This window comes from Aquarana catesbeiana, linkage group LG05 (assembly GCF_042186555.1).
Source record: "Aquarana catesbeiana isolate 2022-GZ linkage group LG05, ASM4218655v1, whole genome shotgun sequence".
In the NCBI taxonomy this organism is placed as follows: Eukaryota; Metazoa; Chordata; class Amphibia; order Anura; family Ranidae; genus Aquarana; species Aquarana catesbeiana.
In genome coordinates, this window is record NC_133328.1 from 243,032,570 (window position 1) to 243,056,354 (window position 23,785).

Genomic DNA, 23,785 nt, shown 5'->3' on the forward strand with positions numbered 1-23,785 from the left:
TTTCTCCATATCAATAACGAGAAGCATGGGGGAATGGTCCGAGATGGCTCTCGGCAGATATTGAGCATTTATCACCCTTGGTAACAATTCTCTAGACACAAAACATAAATCTATCCTGGAAAGGGTATTGAAGGTGGAGGAAAAACATGAGTACTCCTTGGCGTCTGGATGTTTCCACCGCCATGCCTCCACTAAATCATAAGGCTTTACACATGCTTCTAGTGGGGATCCCCCCACCATAGCCATCCCATGTCTGTCCTTATCCAGGGATAATACTGCGTTCAAATCACCAGCCAGAATAAGGGGACCTTCCGCCATTTGCAACACCTCCGTCATCATCTCCTCCCATACCTTAATTGTAAATGGGGGTGGTATATACACAGCTATAAAAGTGTATGCCTGATTATTGATGATCAATACCAATGCCACATATCTGCCCATAGGGTCTAGTTTCACTGTCTTAGTAGTGTATACAAGTGATTTAGCTATCAGCACAGATACTCTTCTAGCGTAACTGGAGTAAGTTGAGTGAAATGCTCTACTGAAACTGGCTCTGTGGAGGGCCAACGTTTTGGAGCCTACTAGATGCGATGTTTGTGTTTGTGTGCACAGGTAGGACCCATGCTCAGTGCACATCATTCTCCAACACTTGTGGGAAATTAGATGTAGATAATACCCAACAACAAACAAAGAAAAATCAACCACAACAAAAAAAACAACATAACTTTTCTTGGCACCATCTTTGGTGATTTGAACTTCCCCTCCCCCCACCCTGCCTGCAGCCCCGAACATCCCACAGACTTTTACCCCAAACTTTGCAGCAAATTCTCCCTAAAGGGGGGGGTATTCTCCCTGCACCAGCCGGGCAGGAGGCTTTAGGGAAAGGTATGTGAGAGTCCACTGAGCCCTCACTGGACCGCGTTGCTTGGAGATCTCACAATAGTTCCCCTGTTCGGCTTGAAGTTTAACAGGATCTTATAAACCAATATTCATCAAACTTGTTGTTTAGTCTTGCAAGTGTTCAAATATATGGCACAAAAAAGAAACCATGCTTGTGTTCACAGCCCAGGAGGCCTCCTGGGTTTTTCTGGGTAATATCCCGTTCTGGTGTTGATGTCAAAGGCACTAACCTTGTCCCAGGGATTCCAACCATCTATTCGCCTCTTTGGGTGATAAAAAGAATTGTGTTTGTCCTTTGTGTACCACTCGCAACTTAGCTGGATAGAGCATACTGTAGGGTAAGCTTCGTTCCCTCAGACGCTGCTTCACACTCTGGAATGCCGCTCTCTGTTTCTGCGTGGCCGCAGAGAAATCAGGGAAAATGGAGATCTTATTATTGTTGTGCATCAATTCAGGCAAATTGCGGGCTTTCCTCAGTATAGTCTCTTTATCTCTAAAGTATAAAAAGCGCGCCAACATGGGTCTGGGGTATCTCCCTGGAGGGGGTGCTCTCAGCGGGACCCTGTGCGCTCGTTCAATAGCGAATAGATGAGAGAAACTATCAGGCCCAAATATTTGCTTGAGCCAGAACATTGGGAATTCCTCAGGATTCTTCCCTTCTGTGCCTTCTGGGAATCCTATGAATCTGAGGTTGTAACTTCGCAGCCTGTCTTCAAAATCTCCCAGTTTGGCCTCCTGGGATTTGTTGTCCGCCGTCATATCTCTCACCTGCAGTAGTAAAGGGTTAAGATCATCCTCTACTGCACTTATTCTGTGTTCTGCCTGCTGTTTTGCTTCACCTTCTGCACCTCATCTTTAAGCAAGGCAAATTTGACCCTAATGGATTCTATTTGTGTAGAGAGGGCCGCATGGCAGCTCTTGATAGTGTCCATAATCTGCAGCAGCGTCGGCTCACCTCCCTGTGTCCCGGAGCCACTCTCCCCAGAATCTGAATGCGGAGAGGGCAGGGGACGAGCCAGTGGATCAGATGGATCCAGCCAGTCTCTATCCCCCTCGGTCCACTCACGGTCTGGTGGGTCAGTAGAAGCCAGCAGTCTTCATGGGCAAACTTTGCCAGCTTCTCCGCGGGCGTGGGATCCGCACTTGGGCCATATTTTACCATATTTAGGTGCCGAAGTAATCCTCTATCCATAAGTTTGGAATGAAGATTTGTAGCCTACAGGTCGTCAGGATTACTCAGGATTTTGGCGCGGTCGGAGCTCCGGAGAAAGGCTTCCTCACATACCGGAAGTTGGACACGCCCCCTCTTCCACCAAATTTAAAAGGAGGCTCCTTTCCACACATTGCCAGTTTTTGTGTTTCCTCCGGAGGGAACACTTCGTGGGGAAGTTAGGGCTCTTAGGTGCTGTCCTGAAAGCCCAGGTTTCCTGTTCCACCAATGTTTTTACATACCTCATGAGAGCTGTTTCTCCCATTCCACAGCTATTGTCAGGTGCTGCTGGCTGGGCCCCCCACTCCCTCTTCATTTGGGCTCAGGGTGAGTCAGGACTGCTGTGGGCATCATTCCTAGGCGGTGGCAAGGCACAGGCGGCCATCTGTTGCCTATGACGCCGCCGCCATCTTGGGGATGGCATGTGTTGCTCCATTCGCTGGAAGTGAGGCATCCGGAGGGGGTGGCGCTCACGGAACAGGCGTATGGCGTCATTTCCACCGGAAATCGCAGGGGAAGAGGGTAGGAACTGGGCTGGTACTTATTTGGCGGTTCTGGTCCAGCGCAATGGTGCTATTGGAGTCCGGAACCGGCGTCCAGCCACGCACACAGCAACGCAGCGCTCCTCAATGGAATCGATGGCGGGAGCGAGTGGGACAGGCACAGGCACCAGCAAGGCCCAGGTAAGGGGTAGTTGTATACTATTCTCCTTTTACTGTGAGGTCTCTCTCTCTCTCTTTCTCTTCCCCCTGGTGGCAGGGACCTGCCTGGGCACATGAGGCGGCTTTGGTTCTCACTGTGCACCTGTGGTGAGCATCCTTGAAGAGAAGGACAGGTTGTCTCATTGGGATGGTTTCTTTTTTCCTTGTTTTGTCTCACAGCAGGCCAAGAACTCTGATCCAGTGGCAAAAAGGAAATGCCCTTCATGTAAAGCAAAACTACCTGAAGGATGGAAGAAGACTTTATGTCAAACCTGTATTGATTCGCTAGTTAAAGAAGAAGCTTCTTCTGCTTGCAGCGATTTGATTGCATCTGTTAAGAAAGCTCTTGATGCGACTATTCAATCATTTCTCTCTTCTCTAGCAAACCCATCCCTGAGTCAGCCAACTACCTCACAGTCCTCTCAGGGCTCACTAGTAGTCCCGGCGGTGGAGACCGAAGCATCTCTTACCCAAGAGGGACATTCCCCCTCCCAGTCTGGGGAAGAATCTGATGAGGAGGAGGGAGGAGAAAATTTACCTTCAAAATATAAGTTGTCTTTAGAACAGGTAGATGGCCTGTTAAAAGCAATCTATACCACACTGGGTCTGGAAGAGGAAAGAAAGGAGTTATCTCTGCATGACAAAATGTATGCAGGGCTCAGCGAACAAAAAAATCGCAACTTCCTGGTACACTCAGTTATTTCTGAGGCTATTAAGAAAGAGTGGACAGAGCCAGAGAGAAAACCTTTTTTTCCTAAAGCCTTAAAAAGGCGTTTTCCTTTTGATGAAGATCCAGCGGCGGTTTGGAACAAAAGTCCCAAACTAGATGCCGCTTTCTCCCAGGTCTCGAGATCAACAGATTTGGCATTCGAGGACATGGGGGTTTTAAGAGATCCCATGGACAAAAGGATGGATCAGCTACTTAAAAGGGCTTGGCAATCCGTCATGGGTAATCTTAAACCTGCTATGGCGACTACTGTCGTCTCCAGGAATATGGAGTTTTGGTTGAATCAACTTAAGGCCCATATTTCGGCAGACTCATCAAAACAGGAAATTTTGGATTCCTTCTCGACCCTGTCAGCCGCTGTAGCCTTTATTTCTGATGCCTCAGCGGAATCAATCAAAATGACAGCAAGATCTGCAGCCTTAGCTAACTCGGCCAGAAGGGCTTTGTGGTTCAAAACTTGGTCGGGGGATGGGCATCCAAAAATAAGCTGTGTGGGATACCGTTCCTGGGGGACTTGCTTTTTGGTCCTGACTTAGATGCAGTTCTAGATAGAACAGCTGATAAAAAGAAGTCTTTCCCTATCAAAAAGAAAAAACAGCCAGTTAAGCGTTTTTTTCATTCTCAAAGGGCTCAAGAACAAACCAAACCCCAGGAGAAAAGAAAAAATTGGGCGTCGCAGAAGGGAAAAGGAAAGGGAACTGTCCTTTTCCATCATCCTGCTGCCTCCGGTAAAACGCAATGACTTGTACTTACCAGTGGGAGGAAGGCTTCAAAGTTTCTTCCCCCTTTGGGCCAGCGTGACAGAAAGTCAATATATTCTAGACATGCTGTCCCAAGGTTACAGAATAGAGTTTTCGGATCGCCCTCCAAAAAAGATACTTTGTAACGAACCTACCAAGGGATCTAACAAAGGCCCTGGCTATGAAGAACCTTTTAAAGGATCCGAGGCTCCAGAGGGTAGTAAATACATCTTCAGTTCAGGGCCCTTCCCTTCGGCCTGTTGTCAGCTCCGCGTATTTTTACGAAAGTAATGGCGGAAGCTCTCGCCCTTCTTTGACTCCAGGGGATTGCGGTAATCCCATATCTGGACGACCTCCTCTTCTTTGCCCTATCCAGGGAAAAGTTGCAGGGGGATCTGAACAGAGCCCGCAGTCATTAGGAGTCACTAGGTTGGATAGTGAATGTTCAATAATCGAATTTCATTCCAGCTCAGCAAGTACTTTTTCTGGGATACTTGATAAATTCGGTAGAACAAAAGATTTTTCTCCCAGAAGAGAAAAAGATCAAGGTCCAGAGGGTAGTAACGACACTTCAAACAAATCAGCAGATTTCAGTTCGAAAGGTTATGTCGGCTTTGGGAATATTAACCTCTTCTATACCAGCCATCTAATGGGAAAGGCTGCATTTCAGGCCTCTCCAGAGATTCCTTCTGAGAACATGGAACCACAGGACAGAGAGTCTAGATACGAAGATAAAGATCCCCACCAGAGTCAAACGTTCACTTTGGGGGTGGAAAAGGCATGTAGTACTACAAAGAGGTCTTCTTTGGTCTTTTCTGACCAGAAAAGTGGTCACAACAGACGCCAGTTTGCGGGGATGGGGGGCCCACATGGGTCAGGCTCTGGCACCGAGAACGTGGTCTCAGGCCGAGGCCGAAAAATCCTCAAATTGGAGAGAACTAAAAGCGGTCACCCTAGCATTAGCTGTCTTCTCTCCAAACCTCCTAGGTTGCCATGTCCAGATTTTGTCAGACAATGCAACTACCATAGCCTGAACAATCAGGGAGGCACAAGAAGCAGAGCTCTTCACTTACTGTCAGTAGAGATTCTGGAGTGGGCGGAAAACCACTTACTATCTCTATCCACAGTCCATCTCAAGGGCACGTTAAACAAAGTAGCGGATTATCTGAGCCGACAGAAGGTTCAGGAATCAGAGTGGAGTCTGAACACAGAGGTGTTTGCATTGATCACCAGAACTTGGGGCCTTCCACAAGTAGACCTGTTTGCTTCAAGGCAAAACACGCAGCTCCTGCAATTTTTCTCCCTTCAGAGAGACGACGGCTCTCAGGTGATAGATGCTCTGGCACATTCATGGAATTTTCTCCTGGGGTATGCTTTTCCTCCTTTCTGGTTGATTCCACTGGTGTTGAGGAAAATACTAAAAGAGAGAGTATCAATAATCTTGATTACTCCATTTTGGCCAAAGAGAGCTTGGTTTTCCGCGGTTCTACAGTTGGCAATCAAACCATGTTGGCATCTTCCGCTCAGTCAGGATTTGTTTATTCAGGGGCCAGTACATCATCCAGATATAGCCAGGTTAAAGCTCACTGCCTGGTATCTGAGGAGCAATTGTTGAGAAGCAAAGGCTTTTTAGAATAGTTAATGTCTACATTGCTTTCCAGTAGGAAAAAGGTAACCAGGGCTATTTACGCCAAAGTATGGAAGGTCTATGTTTCTTTTTGTCATTCAGAACATAGGGATGTTAAAGACCTAGTTTCAGTTTTGGAGTTTTTGCAAAAAGGTGCAGACAAAGATCTTTCAGTCAGCACTCTTAAAGTACAAGTGGCCGTATTAGGAGTTTATCTGGAGAGATCATTATCTTCAGAAACTCTGATCATGAGATTTTTCAAAGCACATTCCAGGTCAAGACCGGTCCCGGTGAAGCATTTTCCAAATTGGGATCTCTCGGGGGTTCTGCAAGCTCTTGCAAAAGAACCATTTGAGCCATTACAGACCATATCTCTAAAGAACTTAACTTGGAAAACTATTTTTCTTGTCGCAATTACTTCAGCAAGAAGGATTAGTGAACAGCACGCCCTATCAGTAAAAAAGCCTTTTTTGTCAATTTTTTCAGATAGGATTGTCCTTAAAGTAGATCCAGGATTTTTGCTGAAAGTGGCAAGTTTTCGTAACAGGTCTCAGGAGATTATTCTCCCAACCTTTTGTTCTAACCCTTCGGGGAAAAAAGGAAGAGCAGTTTCACAACTTGGACGTAAGACTTACCCTATTTCATTATTTGGAAGTAACGGGAGGTTTTAAATCTTTGGATTCATTATTCGTTCTTTTTTCTGGAAACAAAAAAGGCCACCAAGCATCAAAGAAATCATTGGCTAGATGGCTTAGGACAGCTATTTCTGTAGCCTATTCTCAGAAGGGTTTATCTCCCCCGCTGGGAATTAGGGCTCATTCAATGAGGGCCCAGGCCACTACATGGGCAGAAAGAGCTGGTGACACCCCAGATCAAATTTGTAAAGCGGCTACGTGGTGAAGCTACTTAACATTTGTCCATCATTACAGACTGGATCTCCTGTCAGCAGGGGATCAGGCTTTTGGCAGAAAAGTTCTGCAGGCTGTGGTCCCTCCCTAGGGGGGTAAGTCTCTATTATCCTCTCAAGTGCTGTCCTGAAAGACGTTATGGGGAAAATTCAAGTTAGACTTACCGGTAACTTGTTTTCCAAGAGTCTTTCAGGACAGCAGCATCCCGCCCTATTGTATATTTATATATATACTGTGACTAACCATATCTCGATTATGTGTTCCAGTTTGGGGCCGGAGGTTCTCTACTACTACTGGGAATATGTGGAAAAGAGCCTCCTTTTCTTTTTGGTGGAAGAGGTGTTTCCAATTGGCAAGGGGAGGAGTCACTCTCTCAAGTGCTGTCCTGAAAGACTCTTGGAAAACAAGTTACCGATAAGTCTAACTTGAATTTTTTCCATTTTGGGTAGAGTAAAGGAGGGTTATAACCCCTGTCAAGTTTTTTTTTTTTGCAATCAATGTCCCATTGGGTAAATTTCCCTAGTTCATCAGAACTAATGTCTCTATCAGAAGATTTCCCCTCTTTTCCTGTTCTGGTGACCACCACCAATTTGGGATTTTCTTTCACTTTTAGTCTCAATGATAACAATAAGCAGGACAAATCAGAAGGGGTAATCTTCTCAAAGGGGGAACAGATAGCAATGAAAACCTGACCAGGGTTCCCAGCCCTCTCCACTGTTTTACATATAGTTATACTTTTACTTTGATCTTTTTATCACGTTATCATAGAAAAAAATAGGTAAAAAAATGAAGATGGTAATTTAGATTCTACAAAAAGTGATTGATCAGCAAAAGAGAACAAACCTCAAACTGTTGGAGTCAGTCTCTTTTCATATCTATTTATTATATTTATTATGTATTATTATTATAAGTATTGTCGATCTAAGGTACAAGAAAAGTTACAACATACTAAGGTTACAGTAAAAAGTAATACAATATTCCACACAGATCATCTAAGCATTAAAAATATGTTACCCCAGCATTTTATGTTACCCCAGCATATTCCTAATATGTGTCTGTTGTATCATGTACAAAAGTAACCTCTTCTCTTCGTATTGCTTCCTTTGTGTGAAACACCTGGTGAATTGTTCAGGTCCTCCTGCTTTTCTATTTTAAACTGACCACGCTAGATGTGGAATCACATCCATCTCAGTGTGGTCAGTTTTATGGCTGTGCACGGAGAACAGCCTACTTGTCCTCGAATGATCAAACTTGTGCAGTGCTACACATCCGCCACCCCCCCCCACACACACACACAGCTCTTCACTGAGAAGATCAGTGCACTACTATTTTTCCACCCCATGTTTCTAAACCCCTTATGCAGCTGAAAACAGAGATTTTGACATCACTTATTTTAAACGGAATGGGTTGTTTTACAAGGTAAGGGTTCACATATGCTTTAAGTAAAAAGCACTTAACTGTGTTAAGACATTTACAATTGTTTCCAGATTAAAACAATTAATTACAACTGCGACCTGTTGCTTCAATACCACATAGATAAATATATTTCCTTCAAGTAGTGCTTCACTTAAAGTGGATACTCCACAAATATTCTGTGCTAATAATGATTATATGTACATTTTGAGATCCACGATCCCAGTAAATTTATGTACTGAATTACCTGGGATAATTTTCTAAGAACCATAATGCACTGCATAGCCTTCAAACTATGGCCAGCAAGCTTAGAAGGGCCTATAAGGGGGGTTTTGGGTAAGCCACCCCACTCAAAAGGTTGAGGATGGGCAGCAGAGCAGCCATAGTGTCAGTATACGGACAGGATAGGGAAAGCCAACAAACTCTCTCTCAACCCTCTGTATTTTTATATCAAAGCAAGCAGTTTAAGATACATAAATAAATGAAAAGTTGCAATCTGTTTACCTTTTAATTCCATACACATATGTAACAGCAATTACTTCAAAAAATGCAACTATAAGAAGTGTCAAGGAACCTGTAAAGGTGTCAAAAATTTGAAGCCAATAATTTCCAGATCTCATTGTAAAAATAAGAGACATTCCAAACGATATCAGGCAGATTAAACCTAGAAGAGATAAAAAAACAGAGGCATTAAAGCTTTGCTATACACAACTTGTCAACTTCCAAGTCATTTGATGATGAGTTGTAAAAGGTCTGCCAAAGTATAGTTTGCAAGGATCTGTCCAATTTTCTGGAGGGGGAATGTAGAGAGACACAGAAAGGGATCTCAAACTTAGTGTCACTTTACTTTTCCAAATGTATCTTAAAGCGTTTGTTACCCCAACACTTCATATTCCTGATATGTACCTGCTGTACCATGTACTTGTATAAGAAAGTTAAGAAAGTTTCCTGTTCTCTTTGTATTGCTTCCTTTATGTGAAACCCCTGGTGTTCCTTCTAGTCCCCTTGCTTTCCTATTAAAAACTGACCACACTAAGCAGGAGAACACACAGTGGTCAGTTCTCTAGCTACGCGGGGAACTCGGTGTACTTACCTCCAATGATTAGACTTGTACTGACCCCCCCCCCCCCATGCTGCACAGCCTGTCACCGGGAAGTTCAGTGTGCTGCTGCTTTTCCTCTTTTTTTTATATCTATACAAAAATGTTTTGCCTTTTATCTCTATTTTAAACTGAATGGGTTGTGTTTTACAAGGTGATAATTTACAATCACTTTAACCACTTGCCGACTGGGCCATAGCAGAAAGACGGCTTCAGTGCAGTCGGCTAGTTCTGGGAGGGCATCAAGGGAGGTCCTCCTGAATTCACGCTTCCCCATGCACCCCCTGGGGTGTGCACACGTTAGTGTCTGTGATGACCAGGTCTTCCGGACCCGGTGCATCAGGGATCAGTGTAAAGGGCCAATGACAGCAGCCCTTTACCATGTGATTGCTGTGTTCAATGACGGAGTGCTCACTTGTAAACAAGCCGGTGCATGTCCGGTTCAGCTCCTCTCCTCACACCGATCGGTACAGTATGTGAGGAGAGGAGGGAGCTGGTGCAGCAGCGCTTGTGGGCTGGATGTGAAGTGCCCACAGCGCTGATTTGTGCCCATTCAGTCTCATCCATGCCTCATTTATAGCTAAAAATAAGAGTGCAGCGCCAGATAAATACTACAAGTGAGTATGATATGTATAATGATAATGTATACAGTATACTACCAGTATAACAAAAGTGATCAATAATCCAGTGCAAAAAAGTCAAGTGAAAAAATAGTCCATAAGTAATTACTCCATTGGCAATAAACATGCATATAAAAACACAAAAAATTGGTGACAAATACAGTTCATAAATGAAAATATCCAAAAAGAAGATTTCCAATGCGTGACGCTGGGTCTATGTTTTCCACCACTTGTGCTGCCCGTCACCTTTCAATAGAAACAATGGAGGCTTACCAGAAAGCCTGTGACCGCCCTTACTCAGGGGGGTCTAAACAGGCTTGGTAGAGCAACAGGAATGCTGCTAAGATCTCCCAGACCTCCTACACAGGTGACCGGTCAGGTTCAATGAAGATCATCCTCAATGGTGCACTTCCAGGAGACAATCGCTATACACCAATGGACGTGCGCTTCCACGGACCAGGCATAAGCATCCAGTGGATTACCATTTAAGCTGAAAATACAGGCATTGCGGGTCCCAACAAGGGTAGTCCTGGTGACGCTCCTGAGTCCTGATCCTTGATCCTACGCAATCTGATGCTAACAGTATAGGAATCCGCCGCTGAAGATGGAAAGCCAGCTTCTAAGCATGGACTCAAGACGAGGCGTGAGGCGCAAAGGCACAGGTGGTAGCAGGTCATCCCCTGCTACCACCTCAGTGCATCAGTGCTCATCTGTGCCACATCAGTGCTCATCCCTGCCACATCCATACTCATCTGTGCCACATCCGTGCCACATCAGTGCTCATCCGTGCCACATCAGTGCTCATCTGTGCCACATAAGTGCTCATCCATTCCACATCCGTGCCACTATAGTGCCTATCAGTGCCCTACAGTGCCTCACAAAAGTGTAATAAGTCGGAAATTAGATTTAAAATGTATGTCCCTAGAACATCTGACGGTGCTCCCTGCATATTGGGCCTCTGTATGTGGCCAGGCTGTGTAAAAGTCTCACACATGTGGTATTGCCATACTCAGGAGGAGTTGCAAAATGTATTTTGACGTTTAATTCTTGGTATGTACATGCTGTGTGTTATAAATATCTTATAAATTGACAACTTTACAATAAAAAATAAAAATAAGTTTTCAATTTCTTTGCACTTGCTTTTCACCAGCCATGCTCATCTGTGCCCAGCCATGCCTCATTCATGCTCATCCATGCCCAGCCGTGCCACATCAGTGCTCATCCATGCCACATCAGTACTCATCCGTGCCGCATACGTGTCACATCAGTACTCATCCGTACCTCACCCATGCCAGCCACATCAGTGCTCATCCGAGCCACAGCCATGCCACATCAGTGCTCATCCATGCCACATCAGTGCTCATCCGAGCCACAGCCATGCCACATCGGTGCTCATCCATGCCACATCAGTACTCATCCGTGCCCAGCCATGCCTCATTCATGCTCATCCATGCCCAGCCATGCCACAACAGTACTCATCTGTGCCACATACGTGTCACATCAGTACTCATCCGTACCTCACCCATGTCGCATCAGTGCTCATCCGAGCCACAGCCATGCCACATCAGTACTCATCCATGCCACATCAGTACTCATCCATTCCACAGCCATGCCACATCAGTGCTCATCCATGCCACATCAGTGTTCATCCATGCCACATCCATGCCACATCAGTACTCATCCATGCCACATCAGTACTCATATGTGCCACATCAGTACTCATCCATGCCACATCAGTACTCATCCGTGCCACATCAGTACTCATCTGTGCCCAGCCATGCCTCATTCATGCTCATCCATGCCCAGCCGTGCCACATCAGTACTCACCTGTGCCGCATACGTGTCACATCAGTACTCATCTGTACCTCACCCATGTCGCATCAGTGCTCATCAGTTTCACAGCCATGCCACATCAGTGCTCATCCGTGCCACATCAGTGCTCATCCATGCCACATCAGTACTCATCCGTGCCACGTCAGTACTCATCCATGCCACATGCATACCATATCAGTACTCATCCATGCCACATCAGTACTCATTCGTGCCACATCAGTACTCATCCATGCCACATCAGTGCTCATCTATGCCACATCAGGGCTCATCCGTGCCACATCCATACTCATCTGTGGCACATCCATGCCACATCAGTGCTCATCTGTGCCACATAAGTGCTCATCTCTGCCACATAAGTGCTCATCTGTGCCACTATAGTGCCCATCAGTGCCCTACAGTGCCTCACAAAAGTGCAATAGGTAGGAAATTAGATTTGAAATGTATGTCCCTAGAGCACCTGACGGTGCTTACATGACTTAATTGTCATGCATGTAAGATCTGTTTATTTGTGGCTCGTTCGATCCCTCTGTTTTGTACTGTAGTGATGCGAGCCAATGGGTGTTCCCTCTGGTCTATGTTTACACATACGGAGACTTGGCTGTCAATTAAGACGTGACCTGCGTCGCTTGTGGCGTAATCACGCCGCAAATGATCGCGTCACATGACCATTCCCACATCGCGTCACATGACCATCCCCACAAAGAGGCTTGGTTTGCCCCTTGCGGTACATCGTGACGCCGCTACTTCAGAGCAGAGTGATGTTACAATATGGCGTGAGAACGAGGCTCAAATTCGATATCCTTTTACTATTTACACGCATTGGAACATCTCAATTATTGGTATTATATAATTTAACATGGGTTTTTGTTTGTGGTCTAACCGACCAGAAGTTGTGTGACTCAGTTACACTTCCGGTACCATGGCACTTCCATATGGGGTCACTAGCTCTTTATAAGCGGTGATGTGTAGGGGGTCCGCACCCCAGATGATGGCTTTTTAGCAGAAACGTGTCGGGTGGACCCATTACAATTACCGCTACTTGCCTTTACATGCTCTTGATGATCCTTAACATGTGAGCCAGTTTTTATACTCCTGTAAATAAATTAGTTTTTACGTTATCACACTATGCGAGTTTTTCATTTGTTTTCGCATGGTATGTGAACACCCGTTTGTGGCCCCCTATTGGAACATTATCCATATGCCGCCGCGGGCGATCGTTGGTGCCAAGTTGCCGTCCTAACCTAGGATCCATCGTGGCTGTCCAAGAAGATGTACCCTTCTAACCAGCTGGTCTCAAAACCTTTGTGACTTGGGTGGCATAAGCCTCCCCAAGTCAACAACATCTGGTAAGCCTCCTAAGACTCTTGGTGGCGGCTTCTTCACCATTCTAGCCTTTCCTGAAACGCTGTCGGTCTCAAACATCTGTCCAGACCTCCAAGGCTTTTCACTATATCTTTGGACTTTAATATATATTGTTTTTTACCAACATATGCCTGGACTGCTGCTTATAATTGTTATTTATTTCTAGTTGGGTGTTTTGGCACTCTTATTTACTTTGGTGATTTCCCCTCTTATTATTATTGTATCACCAGTATGTACATGTATATTGTACTGTATATTTTGCACAGGATATGATCATACCGTATCTTTGAAAATTTTTGTATTGTGAATTTTTTCACTGAAATTTTTATTTATGGCTTGTCATATCTATTTATAACCTTTATATCAGGTTTTTGACACTGGTTTCTATATTTTCCGTTTATTAAAGTTTTATAGTGCTACACTTTCACTTTTACATTTATTGCTTGGGTCTGTAGCTGTGTTGGCTGCTGTTTTACCTACATCATATAAAGCGCTGTATCCCTTCTTTATATGTCCCTAGAGCATCTGACGGTGCTCCCTGTCACGGTACTACTTACAGAGAGCCTACAGGCAAGCAGGTGACACGGGATCTCCCAGGGCGTGGAGTCTAAGGGCCAGCTGGTATTCTGCCAGGGACCCCCCTCACGAGGGTTTGGGCTTAGCTGCATGCTGACCCCAGGTCATGACCCCCAGGTTCACCCTGCTCGCTAGGGAAGTACCAGAAGACACTGTCAGACAAGGATGGATGGATAGATGAAGCAAAGGAGAGCCGGATAGCGAGCCAAGGTCAGGGCGGGCTGCAGACAACGTAATCAGAACAAGCCGAGTCGGTACACAAGAGATCAGTTCACGAGAGGTCAGGTAAAGGCAGGTTACACGAAGGAGACTCAGAAACAAATGTTGCTCAAGCAACCAGTAGCTGGTCAGAAGGGATTTAAATAGCGAAGCACATGAGGGGCTGGACAGGAAGTAGCAGGAAGGAATCATATATTAAGCAACAGGTGGAGCCGGCGACACCCATAGCTGCAGAGTGCTGCAGAGCTGAACACAAGCTAGTGGAACAACAGGTGCCAGCCGGCCTACAGCAGTAAAGGTGAGACACAGATCAGCTCCGCAGCTGATATGTGACACTCCCTGCATGTTGTGCCTCTGTATGTGGCCAGGCTGTGTAAAAGTCTCACACATGTGGTATAGCCATACTCAGGAGGCGTAATTTTTGCTATGTACATGCTATGTGTTAGAAATATCTTATACATGGACAACTTTGTGTAGAAAAAAAAAAATATGTTTTCTTTTTCTTTCCACATTTTCCAAAAACTTGTGGAAGAAAATGACATGTTCAAAACACTCACTATGTTTAATAGATTATACGTTGGGGTGTTTGCTTTCCAAAATGGGGTCATTTTGAGGGTAAATTTCATTGTCCTGGTGCTCCAGGACCTTCAAAAGTGTAATAGGTAGTCAAGAAATTAAATGTGTAATTTATGTCCCTAGAACACCTGACAATGCTCTGCATTCTGGGCCTCAGCACATCAGGTGTGATCAATTTTCAGTAATTGGCACCATAGCTTGTAGACTCTCTAACTTTCACTGCCCCCTCTATCACCTATTGCAGGGATATGCAATTAGCGGACCTCCAGCTGTTGCAGAACTGCAAGTCCCATCATGCCTCTGGGTGTCATGCTTGTGGCTGTCAGAGTCTTGCTATGCCTCATGGGACTTGTAGTTCTGCAACAGCTGGAGGTCCACTAATTGCATATCCCTGATCTATTGCATGAATCTATCCATGGCCGCTTCTGCCACCACCTATTCAGGCGTCCGGCCCCTTTTCAGAAGCCAGGTACCTCAATTACAGCGGCGGGGGTGTTTTTTGAGCACCTGATTAGAGCCATAGGCTCTAATAGGCTTCAAAATAGGGTGGACTCAAAATGCAGAGCATTGCGCTCGGAGTTCACCCAGATATGTTAGCAAATATTCATTTGCTTTTCTAACACCATTTTGCCTCTCCGCCAATCAGGAAGCGTGGGTCTGTTATTTGTTTCCCAATTGGCTGAAAGGTTAGGCGATCCTATTGGACACCTAGGAGGAGACGCACAGTGGAAGCTGCCGTGATCTCAGAAGGACATGGAACACGCTGCAAGATGCCTGCCGCAGCCTGTCCCCCTGCCCGATGTGCCCGATGATCCCCGATGTGCCCGGCAATCGGGTAAGTGCTGGGGGGGTTCAGGTGCCGCGAGGGGTGGTTGCTTGCCGCCCCACAAACAAAAAACCACCAGCCGCCACTAACACAGACCAAATAATATACACTGATTTGGGTTATTTTTACCATAGATATGTAGCAGTATAAAGTTTGGCCAAAATGTATGAAGAAAAATGACTAATTTGCAAAATGTTATAACAGAAACAGAGAAAAATGCAATTTTTTACCACATTTTCGGTCTTTTTTCATTCATAGCTCAAAAAAAAAAAAAAACCCAGTGGTGAATGAATACCACCAAAAGAAAGCTCTATTTGTGTGAAAAAAGGACAAAAATGTCATATGGGTAGTGTTGCATGACTGAGTAATTGTTATTCAAAATGTGAGAGCACTGAAAGCTGAAAATTGGACTGGTTAGGAAGGGGGTTTAAGTGCCCAGTGGGCAAGTGGTTAAAGTGATTGTAAAGTCTTGTTTTTTTTTTCTCTAAAAATAACAAACATGTTATACTTACCTGTTCTGTGCAGTTGGTCTTGCACAGAGCAGCCCAGATCCTCCTCTTCTCGAGTTCCTCTGCCCCCTGCCTCCTGTTGAGTGCCCCCACATCAAGCAGCTTGCTATGGGGGCTCCCAGGCCGAGACTTTAATTGACAGCAGTGAAAGCCAATGGTGCCGCTGCTGTGTCTCAGTCAATCAGGAGGAGAGTCCTGGATGGCCGACATCGCTGGATAGAGATGCGGCTCAGGTAAGTATTAGAGGGGCTGAAGGGGCTGCTACACACAGAATGCTTTTTATTGTAATGCATAGCATCCATTAAGATAAAAAAACTTTTGACTTTACAACCCCTTTAAGTTACTGCACCGAGTACTCTTTACACAGCTAAACATTTAACCCTGCCCCCCGCAATAGACATTAGGATCACCAGATATTTGTTGCAAACTAAATTTTATAGTTTTATAGAAGAGATTCATTTTTTAAAGTACTACGGGTTTGTGCTTTTGCAGCAGAGTGTGGCATTACAAAATATCACCTAATGCAACAGGCCCTTGTTGCAAGCTGTAATTTTGGTGGTACAAATTAGATTTTTCAAGTTAAATAACTTGGGACTCATTCAGGCATTCATTCTTTATAGGGTTAGTTGTCTCACAATGTGGGTCATTGCAAAACACAGCCCAACACTTTCTACAATGTGCATTTTTTGTATTATAAAAGTGTGGCAGTGAAGCAATGTAAATAATTTTGTATATCTATACAAAAACCTGGGAGCTTCGATTCATTTAGTTTCCAAAGTGGTATTTTGTGTGACATTAATCCACATTAAGGGGCATATTTATAAAAACAATTTGCATAGCAATTTGCCCAGTGAAATAGCATGAACATTTGTTCTGTGCTAATGTGGTAAAAACATATTAGCAGGCTATTTCCTTATCTGGTGTAATGTTTTTTCAATGATTTAAAACAAAAAATACTGCATTGGGCCACTAGATGGCACTAAGTATAAAAAAAAACACCTATAATACTTTGTGGCTACATGCCACTAGATGTAAGACTTGGCTTTCACCTATTACAAATAGCCAGATTACATTTTACTCTTGGCTCATAGTAAGATTAGGACTGAATAGTTGGCTTTAAATTGACAAGGCATGTTATGTGTGCAACTATTCTTTTCTTTTTAGTAGAGTCACTTACCTAATAAGCAAACACACAGTGTAACTAACAGGGGTTATTTACACTGAGCAAAATTATAAACGCAACACTTTTGTGTTTGCCCCATTTATCATGAGCTGAACTTAAAGATCTATGACTTTTTCTATCTACACAAAAGGCCTATTTTTCTCAAATATTGTTCACAAATCTGTCTAAATCTGTGTTAGTGAACACTTCTCCTTTGCCAAGATAATCCATCCACCTCACAGGTGTGGCATATTAAGATGCTAATTAGACAGCATGATTATTGCACAGGTGTGCCTTAGGCTGGCCACAATAAAAGGCCACTCTAAAATGTGCAGTTTTATCCCACAGCACAATGCCACAGATGTCGCAAGTTTTTAGGGAGTGTGCAATTGGCATGCTGACTGCTGGAATCTCCACCAGAGCTGTTGCCCTTGAATTGAATGTTCATTTCTCTACCATAAGCTGTCTCCAAAGGTGTTTCAGAGAATTTGGCAATACATACAATCGCAGACCACGGGATTGGCCGGGAGGAGGATCAGTGTTGCGACAGCGAATATTCATTCTCAATGAATGAATATTCGCAGGCAGTCGTGGATAGATTCATGCTATGTATGAATCTATCCATTGCATATAGGGGGCGGCGCCCGGGCGCCCCTAATGGATGGGCCACCACTGCCACTTGTATGTGTGTTTTCTCGAGGGTAACCAAGGTAATCTGTCAAGATGTATGCTGTTTTATTTTAGCGTTTCTCAAACATTTTAGTCAAGACATCCTTTAAAATTCCATACAATTTCGAGGCACCCCTTTCAAAAATGTAAAAAACAAATAGTTTTATATACCGCAGCAACATCCACGCGCATAGAACACCCAACATTAGAGGTGATTTATTCTTTCAAAGCGATTACACCTTTGCACACTGGTACTGACTTGTATTCTAATGTTTCTTTTCTCCCTCGCTCAGCTAATGTGACCTCAGTGTTGATGGAGAGGGAGAGGAACAAACAAGGATGCTGTGCAGATGCCCGACGTCCTTGTAACGAAACGTCCCACAGTCCGCTTGAGTGCTTTCGTCATATACCGCTTCCTCACAGTCTAAATATACAGTCATGACAGAAATTGTTGGCACCCCAGAAATGTTTCCAGGAAATCAAGTATTTCTCACAGAAAAGTATTGCGGTAACACATGTTTTGCTATAGACATGTTAATTCCCTTTGTGTGTATTGGAACAAAACAAAAAAAGGGAGGAAAAAAAGCAAAGTGGACATAATGTCACACAAAACTCCAAAAATGGGCTGGTCAAAATTCTTGGCACCCTTAACTTAATATTTGGTTGCACACCCTTTGGAAAAAATAACTGAAATCATTTGCTTCCTATAACCATCAATAAGCTTCTTACACCTCTCACCCGGAATTTTGGACCACTCTTCCTTTGCAAACTGCTCTAGGTCTCTCTTATTGGAAGGGCGCCTTTTCCCAACAGCAATTTTAAGATCTCCCCACAGGTGTTCAGTGGGATTTAGATCTGGACTAATTGCTGGCCACTTTAGAACTCTACAGCGCTTTGTTGCCATCCATTTCTGGGTGCTTTTTGGCGTATGTTTGGGGTCATTGTCCTGCTGGAAGACCCAAGGTCTCGGACACAAACCCAGCTTTCTGACACTGGGCTCTACAGTGCGACCCAAAATCCTTTGGTAACACATTCAAGGCACCCAGTGCCAGAGGCAGCAAAACAACCCCAAAACATTGTTGAACCTCCACCATATTTCACTGTAGGTACTGTGTTCTTTTCTTTGTAGGCCTCATTCCATTTTCGGTAAACAGTAGAATGATGTGCTTTACCAAAAAGCTCTATCTTGGTCTCATCTGTCCACAAGACGTTTTCCCAGAAGGATTCTGGCTTACTGAAGTACATTTTGGCAAACTGTAGTCTTGCTTTTTTAAGTCTCTGTGTCAGCAGTGGGGTCCTCTTGGGTCTCCTGCCATAGCGTTTCATTTCATTTAAATGTCGATGGATAGTTTGCGCTGACACTGATGCTCCCTGAGCCTGCAGGACAGCTTGAATTTCTTTGGAACTTGTTTGGGGCTGCTTATCCACCATCCGGACTATCTTGAGTTGCAACCTTTCATCAAATTTTCTCTTCCGCCCAGAGAGATTAGCTACAGTGCCATGGGTTGCAAACTTCTTGATAATGTTGCACACTGTGGACAAAGGCAAATCTAGATCTCTGGAGATGGACTTGTAACCTTGAGATTGTTGATATTTTTCCACAATTTTGCTTCTCAAGTCCTCAGACAGTTCTCTTCTCCTCTTTCTGTTGTCCATGCTTAGCGTGGCACACACAGACACACAATGCAAAGACTAAGTGAACTTCTCTCCTTTTTATCTGCTTTCAGGTGTGATTTTTATATTGCCCACACCTGTTACTTGCCCTAGGTGAGTTTAAAGGAGCATCACATGCTTGAAACAATCTTATTTATCCACAATTTTGAAAGGGTGCCAAGAATTTGGACCACCCCATTTTTGGAGTTTTGTGTGACATTATGTCCACTTTGCTTTTTTTCCTCCCTTTTTTTGTTTTGTTCCAATACACACAAAGGGAATAAACATGTGTATAGCAAAACATGTGTTACTGCAATACTTTTTCTGTGAGAAATACTTGATTTTCTGGAAAAATTTCTGGGGTGCCAACAATTTCGGCCATATCAGATATTCCAACCGCAGACAACAACAAACAAGGCAATACTCATTTGGTTTCTGAACATGAACTGATTTATTTGAGATGACACACAAATATATACAGCAGGTTGATAATACAAACTGTAACCAGAAACCTAATTAACGTGAGCTAGTTATTTAATAGTTTACCCAAACTAGGTGACTCAGAGATATGACCTTTCAGGGTAGACTTGCCATCTCCTCACTCACAATTTACAATACACATAAGTATAAACACATCCCCCAATTAATGAGCACAATAAACTATTGGGTGAAAGACCCGGGCTTTCCAGATCTCATTAATCAACCTTCCTTTCACATACATCTGTCCACTGAGTCCCAAGCTGGCAGAGACCATCGTGGCCTCCTTAATAATGTCCTTTTGCATTACATAACAGAATATCTTCCTAAATGCTTGTAGCTCCCTCAAATGTCAGGGCCCATAGTCGGTAGGCAAGAGGCTAGCATTCAGACCCTCCAAAAGCCTCTGTCCCGGGTGAGTCTACCACATTTCTCCCCATCAAAGGTTGACCAACAAGGTCCCAGACCTCCACCTGGTCTGCACATGCGTTAGTCGGGCAGAGTGAACTCACATAGTCTGGAATCAATGGGGAAATGAGTACAGCGCTGCGCCAGAAAGTGTTAAAGAAAATGTTATACAGTTAGCAGCTAACACACCTCTAGACACAGGTTGGAACAAACAAATTAAAAAATAGTGTAGCGCTATGTGTATAAATGATAATCGTTACAAAATTGAATGGTGAGCTAAATTCTAGCCATCCCTTACAGGGCTAGATAATCAACTGAGTACTTCAAAATAGCATATGAAATACAGTGAATATAATAAACCAATAGTATACTAAGTGCCTCAAAATAACATTTGAGATACAGTGAATATAATAAACCAATAATAAGAAGCAGTGTGGTAAATTTGAAAAAAATCATATATAAGTGACCAATCAACGAATATAGTCCATGAAAGTTGACAATTGGATTCCAAATGAAAAATAGAAAACCACTACCAAAAGTCTATGAGTGTTAAATATTGAGAAATGAAACTCCCAAGCTTCCTCGTAAACAAAATTAATCGCTTCTGGCAGATGGATAGATAAGGAACCACAGAAGGATGGAGGGTCTAAATAGGTGGCGGGACCATCACCGGAGCATCAAGAGAGGCTTACCAGAATCAGGTGACTTGAAAAGACATACGTCTTACAAGTCTAAGAAAGCTTAAATGACCACCAGGTCTGGCAAGATGAATCGTCAGATGTCCTCAGCTTCAAATGGGGAGGGGTCTCGTCACAGATGATAGGAGATCTCAAAACAGCTCAAAAAAGGTCAATCGCGGTGATCGTGAGGGGTCCACCCAACATGTTTCGGCTAACAAGCCTTCATCTGGGGTGTGATGAAGGCTTGTTAGCCGAAACATGTTGGGTGGACCCCCCACGATCACCGCGACTGACCTTTTTTGAACTGTTTTGAGATCTCCTATCATCTGTGACGAGATCCCTCCCCATTTGAAGCTGAGGACATCTGACGATTCATCTTGCCAGACCTGGTGGTCATTTAAGCTTTCTTAGACTTGTAAGACGTATGTCTTTTCAAGTCACCTGATTCTGGTAAGCCTCTCTTGATGCTCCGGTGATGGTCCCGCCACCTATTTAGACCCTCCATCCTTCTGTGGTTCCTTATCTATCCATCTGCCAGAAGCGATTAATTTTGTTTACGAGGAAGCTTGGGAGTTTCATTTCTCAATATTTAACCCTCATAGACTTTTGGTGGTGGTTTTCTATTTTTCACTCGGAATCCAATTGTCAACTTTCATGGACTATATTCGTTGATTGGTCACTTATATATGATTTTTTTTTAAATTTACCACACTGCTTCTTATTATTGGTTTATTATATTCACTGTATCTCAAATGTTATTTTGAGGCACTTAGTATACTATTGGTTTATAATATTCACTGTATTTCATATGCTATTTTGAAGTACTCAGTTGATTATCTAGCCCTGTAAGGGATGGCTAGAATTTAGCTCACCATTCAATTTTGTAACGATTATCATTTATACACATAGCGCTACACTATTTTTTAACTCACATAGTCTTCCCGCATGATCTCCATTCTTGGCTGCAAGGAATAGTTGACCTCAGTAGGTGTGGGGCAGAAGTCACTGACTCTCTGTTCAGCTTGGGTGGTTTTTAACATTCCAGGGCTCGGTCTGCTACTGGGCAGAGGGGCCGATCGCTCCAGCTTCCTGAAGCTGTAGAGACACTGTAGGTGCTAGGCAGAGGCCAGCGACGCTCTGCTGGGAGTAGAAGCTTTACTACTTGTCGCTGGAGAGAGGGGCCGAGTGCCCCGGCTCCCTGGAACTCCACGGTTGTTGCTGGTGCTGGGCAGAGGTTGGTAGCACTCTGTCCTATTGCCAGCACTTCTGCTGGGGACTCCACATCCTCTGCCCTGGCTAACTGCTGGGGCAGGAGGCTGGTTTCCTCCACTCCCAAACTGTATACCTGCCATTGGGGAGGTGAGCCGGCTGCTTCCTTTTCTGTTCTCTCATCTGGCTGCTGGGACGACGACATGTCTATGGTACTGTCTCCCAGGTGCACGGATCTTTGCTGGGGAGGAAAGACTGTTTCCTCCACCCTGGCCGACTGTTGGGGAGGGACGACAAACACCTCCTCTCCCTTCTCCCCCTGTATCCTGATCTGCTGCTGGGAAGTGACCGCCACACTCTCACCCTGAGCCTCCGGAACTGCCACAGATGTGGGGCAGAGGTCTTGGACCCTCTGTCCAGTGGCCAGCACTTCAGCTGGGGAAGTTCCTTGTAACTCCACAGATACTGCTGTTGGTGCTAGGCAGAGTTCAGTGAAGTTTGGCCCTGATACCAGCTCTTCTGCTGGAGGCTCACCAGGTTGTTCTTCCTCAGCAGAAAAGTCTATCAAATCCCCTGTCTCTGCAACTGGTGTCTGGGGATAGAGGTTCACCATCTCCTGTCCGTGGAACCCAAAAGATGCTATCGGTGCTGGGCAGAAAGTTAGCAGAGCTCTGCCCTGTTGTCAGCACTTCAGCTTTGGAGATGGTGATTCTCTGGCATGCTGCTGGACAGGCACATTCCTCCATCCAACCCATCTTGCGCAGAAACAGGTTCGTCAAGGTCAGTCAGCACTTGCTGTATCCGCCATAAGACCACCGCATCCATAGCTGCGGGGGCAGGTTGGAAAAGCACACTGTTACTATGCCACCTTGCCGACTCTTCAGCCAGGATTTCAGAGCTGTCTGCTGGTAATTCCTGATAGTCCCAGGCAAAGGGAGCCCAGCCCTGGCGCTGACCAGAGTCTAGCAGCCATCTGTAGGCGATCTCCAGCTCCCATTTCTGAATGGCCAGAAACTCTATATCTTCCAGTGCCCAGTGCACTTCTGAGACGTTCAGTAGCTCTTCTCTGAAATCCACGATTTCGTCCAACCGCAACTCCAAATCACTCCCAAAGTTAGGGTCTCCTGTCAGCTTCACATACAACAGTCCCAGGATGCCGTAGCCGAAGCCTTCTGTTGGGCTGTCATCCACTATCCAAGGGCATGCTTGGGATACATGCCACCGGAGGGCTCTGTAGCTCTCATCCAGCCGCATCTCTGCCCAGACCAGCCTGCTTAATTCAGCTGTCTGCTCCTTGTGCGGTTTTTCTCCCAAAAACAGCACACACAATCCATAATGCGACCAGTACCTTTCCTGGATGGAGGGGAGAACTTTTCCCTGGTGGTGCTGCTCATAAGCTAGAGTTTCCTTCCAGAGATCGCAGCGGATAAAATCATACCATCCCAGCAAGACCTGCTCTGATACTGGTCCTCTGTGCTGTATCTGTATCTCTTGCAACCTCCTTCCGAATTCCTCTTCCATGGTGGCTGGTATCTGTACCTCTCCTCTCCTTTCCTGCTATCCGGACCTTGGATCCAGGTAGAGGTTTGGATGTCCCAGACTAGGAAGCACCCCACTGCTTGCCACCAATGTAACGAAATGTCCCACACTCTGCTTGAGTGCTTTCGTCATATACCGCTTC

The 23,785-nt window shown here is 44.8% G+C and overlaps 1 protein-coding gene across 1 annotated transcript in view; it reads right to left on the reverse strand.

The window, feature by feature from the left end:
* Positions 1-23,785, reverse strand: part of LOC141144710 (sodium-dependent neutral amino acid transporter B(0)AT3-like) — a 339,059-nt gene that overhangs the window by 51,587 nt on the left and 263,687 nt on the right. Inside the window, exon 10 of the mRNA XM_073630653.1 lies at positions 8,731-8,890. Within this exon, the coding sequence (XP_073486754.1) occupies positions 8,731-8,890 (160 nt within the window). The remainder of the gene's footprint in view (positions 1-8,730; positions 8,891-23,785) is intronic.